This window comes from Oncorhynchus mykiss, chromosome 12, assembly GCF_013265735.2.
Source record: "Oncorhynchus mykiss isolate Arlee chromosome 12, USDA_OmykA_1.1, whole genome shotgun sequence".
Lineage (NCBI taxonomy): Eukaryota > Metazoa > Chordata > Actinopteri > Salmoniformes > Salmonidae > Oncorhynchus > Oncorhynchus mykiss.
The window spans coordinates 13,046,997-13,060,364 of NC_048576.1; the positions used below are offsets into that span (position 1 = coordinate 13,046,997).

At 44.5% G+C, this 13,368-nt stretch overlaps 1 protein-coding gene across 9 annotated transcripts in view; it reads left to right on the top strand.

Moving 5' to 3' along the window:
• Positions 1-12,889, top strand: part of LOC110536984 (spermatid perinuclear RNA-binding protein) — a 192,497-nt gene extending 179,608 nt beyond the window's left edge. For 5 of the 9 annotated variants that reach the window (XM_036936946.1, XM_036936945.1, XM_036936948.1 and 2 more), the window contains one exon: positions 11,363-12,888. In XM_036936946.1, coding sequence (XP_036792841.1) covers positions 11,363-11,457 — 95 coding nt within the window. In that variant the 3' untranslated portion in view covers positions 11,458-12,888. Of the gene's footprint in view, positions 1-4,520; positions 4,980-11,362 lie in introns of those variants that run through there. The other 4 variants (XM_036936951.1, XM_036936952.1, XM_036936950.1 and 1 more) reach the window with 3 other exon arrangements.
• Positions 12,890-13,368: the final 479 nt, after the last annotated feature.

Below are 13,368 nucleotides of genomic sequence, written 5' to 3' on the forward strand. Positions count from 1 at the left end.
CCCAAAATTAATGTTATTGGTTCAGAGTTGTCATTGGTTCAAGTACGTTGAGAACCAATTCTTATTTACAATGACAGCCTACCATAAGGCCTCCTGCGGGGACAGGGGCTGGATACATTTTTTTAATAAACTAGAAATATAACACAAAACACCCATCACGACAAGAGAGACACCACAACACTACATAGAGACCTAAAACAACAACACAGCATAGCAGCAACACAACATGATAATAACATGGTAGCAACACAACATGGCAGCAACACAACATGATAATAACATGGTAGCAACACAACATGGCAGCAACACAACATGATAATAACATGGTAGCAACACAACATGGCAGCAACACAACATGGTAGCAGCACAAAATGGTAGCAGCACAAAACATGGTACAAACATTGGGCACAGACAACAGCACGAAGGGTAGAGACAACATTACATCACGCAACGCAGCCACAACTGTCAGTAAGAGTGTTGATCCACTTGTCCTTCAGACAAGGTGACTGAAAATGTTGTTGTGGATGCAAGAAAACAAAAAATAAAATGCATTATTATTCCCATACCATTATTACAGAGAATCAGACATATTATGCTACCCTCTGCCTATTGGCTACTTAGCTTATTCAATACTGTCTCAAAATACAACACTGCCCCTTTAAGACCAAAAAGAAGTCTACTGCAGCTCTGATTGGTTATACTGAAGAGTACAGGCTGAGTCGTAATCAATAGAATCCTACTCCGATGCATTCTGCCTACAACAAAATCTCTTGCATAGTTCGTTTATGTTTCGGTAAATTGCATTGAAAGTGGCTAATATTGGCCTCCCGAGTGGCGCACCGTCTAAGGCGTCTAACTCAAATCAAATAAAAGTTTATTTGTCACGTGCGCCGAATACAACAGGTGTAGGTAGACCTGCTTACTTACTCTAACCAATGGTGCGGGGAAAAATAAGGAAAAAATAGGTGTGTGTGTGTAAGAAAATAATAAAACAACAGTAAAAAGGCATTTGAAAAAAAGAGAAGAGGCTATATACAGACAACTTTGCAAGTTGCAGGCTGATTGAGGTAGTGTGTACATGTAGGTATTGTTAAAGTGACTATGCATATATGATGAACAGAGAGTAGCAGAAGCGTAAAAAGAGGGGTTGGCGCGTGGTGGGACACAATGCAGATAGTCCGGTTAGCCAATGTGCGGGAGCACTGGTTGGTCGGGCCAATTTAGGTAGTATGTACATGAATGTATAGTTAAAGTGACTATGCATATAAGATAAACAGAGAGTAGCAGCAGTGTAAAAGAGGGGTTGGGAGGGGGCACACAACTAGAGACCCACGTTCGATCCCGGTCTGTATCACAACCAGCTGGGAGTCCAATAGGGCGGGGCACAATTGTCCCCGTAGGGGAGGGTTTGGCCGGGGGGGCTTTACTTGGCTCACCGCGCTCTAGCGACTCCTTGTGGTGGGCCAGGTGCCTGCGGGCTGACCTCGGTTGTCAGGTGAACAGTGTTTCCTCTGACACATTGGTGCAGCTGGCTTCTGGGTTCAGCTCGCAGGTGCATTTTGGCAGGTCATGTTTTGGAGGACGCATGACTTGGCCTTGGCCTCCCGAGACAGTTGGGGAGTTGCAGCGATGAGACAAGATCAAAATTGGGGAGAAAAAAACGAAAGAAAGTGGCTAAAATTGAGATGATTTGATCACTATTCCCACAGCAAAGGGAAACGTTGACTTGATAGTGTTAACTAACAGGGAAAACGCTAAAAAGTTGAGTAAAGTTCAATCTCGTGATTTTTGTTATGCGCACTGCGCGGCAGTCTCGGGTCTACTGCACCCGAGACTCTTAGAAGGGAACATTGGTCATCTGTTCTGATAAAATCATTATCATGTGGTTTATCAAAATTCTAAAAGTAACTTTTATTGCTAACTATGTAAAAATAGCCTACATAAAGCTAACAAATAAAAACATTGAAGCTTGCAGGTAGAAAATATCCTGATAATAATAAATATCCTATAAATCACATTGGCTATACACTGAATGCAAGGAACTTGAAACATTGTATCAACTATCAACTTGGTACGGTCTTGAAGTTCGCGCTAGGCAAACTTGCAAAGTTGTATAAAATATTCTGCGCCAGTGAGATTTGGACAGACACAGCTGTAGATGATTTGCGAGAAGAGATTTGAAGTTATCAATTAGGCCTATTTTCCACCAGATAAGAGCAGGACATTTTTTTCCCCTTTCACACCGAGTGGTCAAAAGATTTTTTTCCAATAGACTACGTTGAGGAACTATTGTCATTCTCAATGGATGGAAAACCAGACTTTGTTTACTTGCTGTTTGAGGTGAAGAAAAAATAACTTTGAGAAGCTGTGGTGGTGGTGAGTTAAGACAATCAGAAATACTATCAGATCCCCAGATGGGCACATTTATATGCCTACATTTGCACGCTGGCCAGGTAGCCTAGACGCACTTTTCTGGATAATCAGGTGCACGTGTGCTCTCACTCAACCAGAGCACTTACAAATAAGATGGAGGAATACTGGTGGTACTGGTGTGCCATCCCGCGACCTACGCAATGGATTCGTCTACTGAGGCATGCGTGAATCAGACAGGTGTCTCGTGTGCCATACATTTTATATAGATTTTCTACTGCTCGACTAAAAAAATATTGATCGACCAACAGCCTATCGACCAAACAATCACCCAGTCAACTAAATGGGATCAGCCCTACTGTCCACATAATGTAAGTTTCCCACTTCTAGATTAGACTGGCTGGTCCTCTGGCTAGACTGGCTGGTCCTCTGGCTAGACTGGCTGGTCGGTCAGTCAGCTGTGGCCTGCTCAGTCTCTGCCAGGCAGCCAGTAGCTTGTCTAAGATCTCTGGAGGGTTTGAATATCTCCCATAGTCTCTTTCATCGCTACAAAACTAGATCAGATTCAATGTGCTCTGCTCTCCTCCACTCCCCTCCCCTTTCACTCTCAGCATAATTCAATATAGCACTTAGCGGTTTGAGGACAGCAACACTCACGATGCTCAATCACTCACACCCACTTTGTCTTACAGATTTATACACTCAAAAACATATGATCATGTAAAAAAATATATACATACTCTCTTGCTCTCTCTCTTTTCCTCTCCCTCTCTCTTTCCACTCCCTCTCTTCCTCTCTCTCTTTTCCCCTCTCCCTCTCTCTCTTTTCCCCTCCCTCCCTCCCTCCACCTCTCCTTCTCCCTCTCTCGATCACACAAACCCTAATCTTAGAACAAACTGGTCCTTGTGTGTTGTTGTGTGGCATTGGGAGGCCCCTCCCCTCTTTCACAGAGAGAGCTGCCTGTTTCTGGTTCTGGGGGCTTTGAATGAGTCTTATGTTCAGGATGGGAGACTGGACCGGGCTGGTTACAGGGTGGACACAACATATTCTAAAAGGAACCGCCAGAGAACCATGGGTTTGTATTCACAAAGACTCTCAGTGTAGGAGTGCTGATATAGGATCAGTTTTGCCTTTGAATAAGATTATATGAACAGGTGGGACCTGTCTGTATAGAGCCCAGCACTCCTACTCTGATATACTTTTTGAATATGGGCCTTAACTTAGCATGGGGCTGGACTCCAGGCTCCATACTCCTTTATTTACACTGAAGTGGAGTGCTGTACGTTTGGTATTATCCAGTTATACAGTTATACATCCATTTTAATCCCACTTTGTAACACAATAAAATGTGAAGAAATCCAAGTGGGTGAATACTTATGATAGTCTATGGGCCAGGACCATATAACATATGTAATGTCTAAAATACCCAATTTATCCCTTAACCCTTGTGGCTCGATCCGACCCAGCCTGGTCTCTGCCTGCTATATTACGAGTGTTTCTTTAGTACCCACTCAGTCGTGTCAGTAATGGCATTATTAAGGAAGTCCTGGTATTGGCTGCTGTGAGATCAGATAACATATCCTGTCCCCCCCAGTCCCCCCCAGTGCTTCTGAGATGCTGTTGCATGCTGATTAATCGTCCCCACTATTATCTATCTCTCTATCTATCAGACTCTTACTGGTGTGTGGCACTCAGCCTCATGTTGCTGCTTTGGGATTTCTATATGGGTTAAAGACTGTGAGAAACACACACTCAAGTACACAATAATATTCTTTCCATATTACAGTACCTATAAACAAAGACACAAAGAAACCAGCCAACCAACCACAGCCCTGCATTGTTCACCACCATTGACATGTTGGTCTTCCTTCCTCCTCCTCCTCTCACACATTGCCCCTCTCTCTGTGTTCTACTGTATAGCTCTGCACACAGGGTCTGTCTAGGGCCTAGACCATAGAAATTAAATGAATAGAGCAATGCTGCTTTGACGATAGCATTTAAAAAATGGATAACCTGCTATTCTATTGATTCTAGTTCTGTGGCCTAGACTCTGGGTATAGTAGCTAGTAGATCAGAACATTTGTTTTTCTTTTGCCCTGCCTGCCGTGGACTCATGTGGAGTATTCTCTGTTTTCATGTCTCCCCTCAAGGTTTCTCCCCCAACAGAATGCTTCTGTTGCCTGTTATGAAAATGCCCGCCTACCCCGTCCCCCACTACTCCTTCTTTTAGAACAGGGACCCCAAAACACCCCACTAGAAGGGAATCTGAGTCTTTTTATTTGTCCTACATATGGAGGGAGAAGTGAACAAAAGGACTTGAGCAGAAGATGATTTGTAAAAGAAGTGTATTTTGATGATAAAGATTTAAAAAATAATAAAAAATTAAACTTGAAGGATTTGTACCGTGAATTGTTACCTCATTCTTTTGAATCTAAATTATATCAGACTTTTTTGTTATTTTTTTGTTTCTGTTCTTAAGTAGGAAAGATTTAGGCCTTGCAATTTGGCACAGAACACATTCTCTGTAAACCTGAGCTGTGTGAAGGATGCATAGGAATTATAATGGAACTATTGTGGACAAATAAAACCTTTTATATATCCTACAACAATCTGAGCACTGCCTGTTGTCTAACCAAAACAAGGGACAGTAATAGTATATACAGCCTTATGGGCTACGCTATTGTAGCACTCTCTATTTGGCTAGAGAAGCTATTTGAAGCTATTTCCTGGTTGGAACAGGAAGTTACATAGGAAGTTGCATGGACCTGACAAGAAACAGGAAATGCTGCTGTTATGAATAGGAGGTAGAGTGTAGGTGAATATGGTGGTGGCATGGGAGCAGAGTTTTTAGCAGTGTAGTGATTCAGTAGCAGAGGTCAACAAATTCTAATCATTTGTACACTGTAAATTGACCACAAACTAAATTGTATTTGAAAATTGATATTCTAATAGATCGAAGCTCAGACCCACTGCTATCATTTCATTACATTTCAATTCAGTTTATTCAGGGAGAATTCCGATTAGAATTTCAGTTTAAATCCTGAATTGACTGAATGAAATGGAATTGACCCTGGTCATGGATATCTTGATGAAATCATCACCTGTTCTGTCCTGTCATAATCCTGAGTCTGACCCCTCATAACCCTCATAACCCTGAGTCTGACCCCTCGTAACCCTGAGTCTGACCCCTCGTAACCCTGAGTCTGACCCCTCGTAACCCTGAGTCTGACCCCTCGTAACCCTGAGTCTGACCCCTCGTAACCCTGAGTCTGACCCCTCGTAACCCTGAGTCTGACCCCTCGTAACCCTGAGTCTGACCCCTCGTAACCCTGAGTCTGACCCCTCGTAACCCCTGAGTCTGACCCCTCGTAACCCCTGAGTCTGACCCCTCGTAACCCCTGAGTCTGACCCCTCGTAACCCCTGAGTCTGACCCCTCGTAAACCCTGAGTCTGACCCCTCGTAAACCCTGAGTCTGACCCCTCGTAACCCTGAGTCTGACCCCTCGTAACCCTGAGTCTGACCCCTCGTAACCCTGAGTCTGACCCCTCGTAACCCCTGAGTCTGACCCCTCGTAACCCCTGAGTCTGACCCCTCGTAAACCCTGAGTCTGACCCCTCGTAAACCCTGAGTCTGACCCCTCGTAAACCCTGAGTCTGACCCCTCGTAAACCCTGAGTCTGACCCCTCGTAAACCCTGAGTCTGACCCCTCGTAACCCTGAGTCTGACCCCTCGTAACCCTGAGTCTGACCCCTCGTAACCCCTGAGTCTGACCCCTCGTAACCCCTGAGTCTGACCCCTCGTAACCCCTGAGTCTGACCCCTCGTAAACCCTGAGTCTGACCCCTCGTAAACCCTGAGTCTGACCCCTCGTAAACCCTGAGTCTGACCCCTCGTAACCCTGAGTCTGACCCCTCGTAACCCTGAGTCTGACCCCTCGTAACCCTGAGTCTGACCCCTCGTAACCCCTGAGTCTGACCCCTCGTAACCCCTGAGTCTGACCCCTCGTAACCCCTGAGTCTGACCCCTCGTAAACCCTGAGTCTGACCCCTCGTAAACCCTGAGTCTGACCCCTCGTAAACCCTGAGTCTGACCCCTCGTAAACCCTGAGTCTGACCCCTCGTAAACCCTGAGTCTGACCCCTCGTAAACCCTGAGTCTGACCCCTCGTAACCCTGAGTCTGACCCCTCGTAACCCTCACAACCCCCACGCCACTCTCTCATTGCACATTGGGTTCCCGAACCCATTCCGTGAACACCATTCACAGTTCACACAGCAATCTGATATGGCTGCTTAGTTGGCTGGTTCCCCTGAGTCCTATCGAATACACCTATTGCATAGCACAGCACAGCACTGGACACATGGAAATATGGAACCACAGCTACACACTGGAGAATGGAAAGCAGCAACAAGGGACCCTATCCAACCAATGGAGACTGCTATGTAATTTGTCCTGGGCCCGGTTTCCCGATAGCGATATAATTTAGGCTTACGAGTGTTTAACGATGCATCTTTCCTACAACGGACGAAGATGTAACATTTCCCTAAACACCAAGCAGAGAGAACCGTCGCTAGGTGCGTCGTTGGAGCATGTCGATACTGATAGGATTGAAAGAAAGGGAGCGCTGCTCTCGGATCAGCTTTCTCCATGAAAACCTCTCCTAAACATTAAAGTTATTTCACAATACTGACAACAGATCAGCTTCTAGAGAGATTTTACCGCCTACGGCTGCAAATATATAGCCGGCTTATTCTAATGCTTAACCAATTAAATGCACTAGATCACAGATTTGGCTAATCATTGTGCACATGTTACGCTACACATGATGGAATATATTGAGACAAATGACAGACAATAGCCTACAAGTAGCGAAATAGAACTCAGTTGATTCATATCTAGACTACACATGATGGAATATATTGAGACAAATGACAGACAATAGCCTACAAGTAGCGAAATAGAACTCAGTTGATTCATATCTAGACTACACATGATGGAATATATTGAGACAAATGACAGACAATAGCCTACAAGTAGTGAAATAGAACTCAGTTGATTCATATCTAGACTACACATCATGGAATATATTGAGACAAATGACAGACAATAGCCTACAAGTAGCGAAATAGAACTCAGTTGATTCATATCTAGACTACACATCATGGAATATATTGAGACAAATGACAGACAATAGCCTACAAGTAGCGAAATAGAACTCATTTGATTCATATCTAAACTACACATGATGGAATATATTGAGACAAATGACAGACAATAGCCTACAAGTAGCGAAATAGAACTCAGTTGATTCATATCTAGACTACACATCATGGAATATATTGAGACAAATGACAGACAATAGCCTACAAGTAGCGAAATAGAACTCAGTTGATTCATATCTAGACTACACATCATGGAATATATTGAGACAAATGACAGACAATAGCCTACAAGTAGCGAAATAGAACTCAGTTGATTCATATCTAGACTACACATCATGGAATATATTGAGACAAATGACAGACAATAGCCTACAAGTAGCGAAATAGAACTCAGTTGATTCATATCTAGACTACACATCATGGAATATATTGAGACAAATGACAGACAATAGCCTACAAGTAGCGAAATAGAACTCAGTTGATTCATATCTAGACTACACATCATGGAATATATTGAGACATGACAGACAATAGCCTACAAGTAGCGAAATAGAACTCAGTTGATTCATATCTAGACTACACATCATGGAATATATTGAGACAAATGACAGACAATAGCCTACAAGTAGCGAAATAGAACTCAGTTGATTCATATCTAGACTACACATGATGGAATATATTGAGACAAATGACAGACAATAGCCTACAAGTAGCGAAATAGAACTCAGTTGATTCATATCTAGACTACACATCATGGAATATATTGAGACAAATGACAGACAATAGCCTACAAGTAGCGAAATAGAACTCAGTTGATTCATATCTAGACTACACATCATGGAATATATTGAGACAAATGACAGACAATAGCCTACAAGTAGCGAAATAGAACTCAGTTGATTCATATCTAGACTACACATCATGGAATATATTGAGACAAATGACAGACAATAGCCTACAAGTAGCGAAATAGAACTCAGTTGATTCATATCTAGACTACACATCATGGAATATATTGAGACAAATGACAGACAATAGCCTACAAGTAGCGAAATAGAACTCAGTTGAATGAACATGAAATATATGTCAATATGATTGAAACAGGTCTATTAGCTTACTGTTTACAATTTAATGCAGGCATCTGCTTTTTCATTTGAACCATCTTCTTATACGTCACTTTTTGTATCAATTGCAAAGACATTGACAACATTGTATTCGTAGTCGACTTTGTTCTGGAGTTATCAGTGGTCACAGAGAGACGGATAAACCATGTAATGTTTAGTGGAGATCTTCTGTGCATAAAGTGACGCGGGAGGGCAAAAACGTATCTAACTACGCACTTAGCTGAGGCAGGCGTTAGATTACAAGTGTTTTTAAGTGCAACATTAATAACGGTGGTTTTGGGAAACGGCTCTGAGATTTAACGATGCTCCTACGAAGGTTCTAATGTGGAACTTCGCCGTCAGATGGTTTTGGGAAACCGGGCCCTGCTTCATCTCTGTGGTTGTTTTACTTTTCCATTTGTTTTATTGGTGAGTGCATCAGTGTGACTCAGCTGTCCAGTCAGTCCTCTCCCCGGGGGCCAGCTACCGGAGTTTAGCCAGTTCAGTCACAACGCTGCTCCCTGCCTGGCCTGATGGCTCACTACACAACAACATACATACTGTTCTGTATACAACACAGTGAAGTCCAAATTGGAATTCATTCAGCATCCATCTATATTTTTACCCAAATATAGATTTTCTGTTAAACCCTAAAAGTGATCTTATATTGACTCCTAAAATATATCTAATATGAGGATATTTGGGTCAATCTGAGAAGGTTGTGTGTCCGTGCTGGCCCGTGGCTGAGAGGATGTGGTCCCCATCACCATTGAGAGAAAAGCCCCTTGGGTTATGGTCCATTTAGGACTGCCATCTCCATGGTTATCACTATGAGGCACAGCCATAGACCAGAGGTCCCAGTGTCCTCTCCAATGGTTGGTTGAAACCAAGCTCAGTGACAGACAGGGGAAGCCCATTCTGTCTGATCCCAACCCTCCTACCATGGGCTCCCTCTCGCTTCTTCTCCCATGGGCTCCCCATCTCTCTTTCTCTCTCTCTCTCTCTTCCTCATTTCCTCTCTCCCTCTCTCCTCTGTCATTGGGTCCCCCTCTCTCCCTCTCCCATGGGCTCTCCCTTTCTCATGGGCTCTCTCCTTCTCTCTCTCCTCCTCTCTTCCTTTCTCATGGGCTTCCCCTCTCTCCCTTTCCCATAGGCTCTCTCCTTCTCTCTCCCTTTCCCATGGGCTCCCCCTCTCTCCCATGGCCTCTCCCTATCCTCCATCTCCTCCTCGCTCTCCTCCTCTCTCCCTCTCTCCCATGGGCTTCCCCTCTCTTCCTCTCCCATAGGCTCCCCCTCTTGCTTCATCTCCCACGGGCTCTCCATCTCTCTCCCCATCTTCCTCTCTCCCTCTCCCTCTCCCATGGGCTCTCCATCTCTCTCCCTGCCCCTCTCCCTCTCCCATGGGCTCTCCATCTCTCTCCCTGCCTCTCTCCCTCTCCCATGGGCTCTCCATCTCTCTCTCCTTCTCTCTCCCTTTCCCATGGGCTCCCCCTCTCTCCCATGGCCTCTCCCTATCCTCCATCTCCTCCTCGCTCTCCTCCTCTCTCCCTCTCTCCCATGGGCTTCCCCTCTCTTCCTCTCCCATAGGCTCCCCCTCTTGCTTCATCTCCCACGGGCTCTCCATCTCTCTCCCCATCTTCCTCTCTCCCTCTCCCTCTCCCATGGGCTCTCCATCTCTCTCCCTGCCCCTCTCCCTCTCCCATGGGCTCTCCATCTCTCTCCCTGCCTCTCTCCCTCTCCCATGGGCTCTCCATCTCTCTCTCCCTGCCTCTCTCCCTCTCCTATGGGCTCCCCATCTTCCTCTCTCCCTCTCCCTCTCCCATGGCCTCTCCCTATCCTCCATCTCCTCCTCGCTCTCCTCCTCTCTCCCTCTCTCCCATGGGCTTCCTCTCCCTCTCTCTTCCATAGGCTCCCCCTCTCGCTTCATCTCCCATGGGCTCTCCATCTCTCTCCCCATCTTCCTCTCTCCCTCTCCCTCTCCCATGGGCTCTCCATCTCTCTCTCCCCATCTTCCTCCCTCTCTCTCTCTCCCATGGGCTCTCCATCTCTCCCCATCTTCCTCTCTCCCTCTCCCATGGGCTCTCCATCTCTCTCCCCATCTTCCTCTCTCCCTCTCCCTCTCCTATGGGCTCTCCATCTCTCTCTCCCTATCTTCCTCCCTCTCTCTCCCTCTACCATGGGCTCTCCATCTCTCTCTCCCTATCTTCCTCCCTCTCTCCCTCTCCCATGGGCTCTCCATCTCTCTCTCCCATGGGCTCTCCATCTCTCTCTCCCTATCTTCCTCCCTCTCTCCCTCTCCCATGGGCTCTCCCTCTCTTGTCGTGATGACAGCCATCCTACTATACTCTCTCCAAAATCACAACATTGGATTTGATTTGTCAGAGTTATGTACTAATCACATTGTCTTAAAGAAATCACGTTAAAGCAGCTACATGTCTTATCACATCTCTCTGCTTTAATATTTTAAATGAGTTTGTTTGTTTTTAAATGTCCAATAGTTTTCCGTTTTAATTTTAGTTGGATTGATTTTGTCAGAAAGTGGTAACCGTTGCAACTTAAGTTGTTGATGTCTTTTTTAACCTGACCCGCCCCAGTGCAATGAAAACCCCACGTACAGTACAGCCAGACAGAGCAGAGATAACAACCTATGTCGAGAGTAAGATATGCTGCCTCCTACAGGGCCACCACAGTAATTACACTATCTGTCTCTGCTCTTCTCCTCACTGTAGGTGGTCTTTTCATTGACAATCCCTTTTACCAACCTCGGACCATCGCACCATTTATTATTCAGTTGGGTCCTCAAGATCTCTTCTCTGACTTCTAGAACCATCCGGTTGTGTTGCTTCTAAACTATCTGACAACAGAGTGCTGCTCCAGGCTGTCTGTCTGTCTGTCTCCCACCATCATTTACAGAGCCAGCGAGTGGTCAAACTGAACTCCTCTCACTCTGTTCCTCTGTCTCCTCACGACCCAAATCAATAGAAACAAACCTAAAAAAGCAATATTTGATTGGACTTTTTTTTAAATCTCAGCTGCGTCAAAACTAAAAGCTGAGGACCTTGATCTTTGGGTCTTTTTCTTATATAGCAATACGACACCTGAACTGTTTTGGCTTCAAGCTTACTTGAGATGATGTGAATGTTCCATTGAGTCATACACAAGCACAGCTTTGCAATATATCACTTCAATTGTATATTCACTGAGTGTATGTGTGCCTATACCATGGAATATATGCATTTATATGTCTGGTATAAGTTTCTATAAATATGTATTACACGTGTTGATATAATTTAAGATGTACATGTAAATATATAATATACTTATTGTTGGTATAAATCATTTTAGAAAGTTATATGTAATCACAATCCCACAATATAGAGTTGTTCCTCTTCCAGTTTGATGCACACTGAGAAATGGACTTTACTCTAGTACTGGAAATGCAATATAAACCTGTTTCTTAATTCACCTGTGCTTATAGAATAGCTTAGTGATTTCTCCTTCCTTTCACCTCGATGTCTTCTCGTCTGAGCCTTTCGCTAGCACGGCCTGGTCAGACGAGAGGCTCACTCAACCTTGTAAACCGACCGCCCTCTCTACCACACGTACACACGGCACATACACACGCACTTCCTGTGTGACACTACAAACACACAACCTCCTGTTTACTTCCTGTAAGAAAGCACACTTTTCTCAGTGAAACATTTCTCACAGCGCCACTGTCTCTCTGCTCACAGGGTATCCTGTACTGCACCGTACGCTTTGTCCTGTTAGTAAGCTGGGTGTGTTGGGCAGCTAGGGTAACTGAACACAGAAACCCCCTCCTAGACAGGACCAACCACGGTCCTCTGTCTCTCTCATGCCTACAGCATGAATGTGGGACCAAAAGCACAGTTCACAGTTTGTCTGCTTGTAAAGGTGATGGGTGGCCCAGTTACTTTGAGTAAAGCATGCTACTCAGACAAACCAACACACAGGGCTTATTACTGTCAACTCAGTCGCAGACCAACCAGCCTTGTCACTATGGAACAGTCCAACCACACATTGATTAATGGCTACATCTAATTATAATGTATACTCTGACATTATGTACATTAAATCTCTACTGTATAAAGACAGTTAGGACCCAGTCATTTCATAACCGCCAGCTTTACATGACCCTCTCTAGTTGATATATTTATATACTATATACACTACCGGTCCAAAGTTTTAGAACACCTTCTCATTCAAGGGTTTTTCTTTTTTTGTACTATTTTCTACATTGTAGAATCATGGTGAAGACATCATAATTATGAAATAACACACATGGAATCATGTAGTAACCAAAAAAGTGTTAAACAACAACAAATATTTTATATTTGAGATTCTTCAAATAGCCACCCTTTGCCTTGATGACAGCTTTGCACACTCTTGAAATTCTCTCAACCAGCTTCACCTGGAAAGCTTTTCCAACAGTCTTGAAGGAGTTCCCACATATGCTGAGCACTTGTTGGCTGCCTTTCCTTCACACTGCAGTCTGACTCATCCCAAACCATCTCACTTTGGTTGAGGTCGGGTGATTGTGGAGGCCAGGTCATCTGATGCAGCACTCCATCACTCTCCTTATTGGTCAAATAGCCCTTACACAGCCTGGAGGTGTGTTGGGTCATTGTCCTGTTGAAAAACAAATGATAGTCCTACTAAGGCCAAACCATATGGGATGGCATATCACTGCAGAATGCTGTGGTAGCCATGCTGG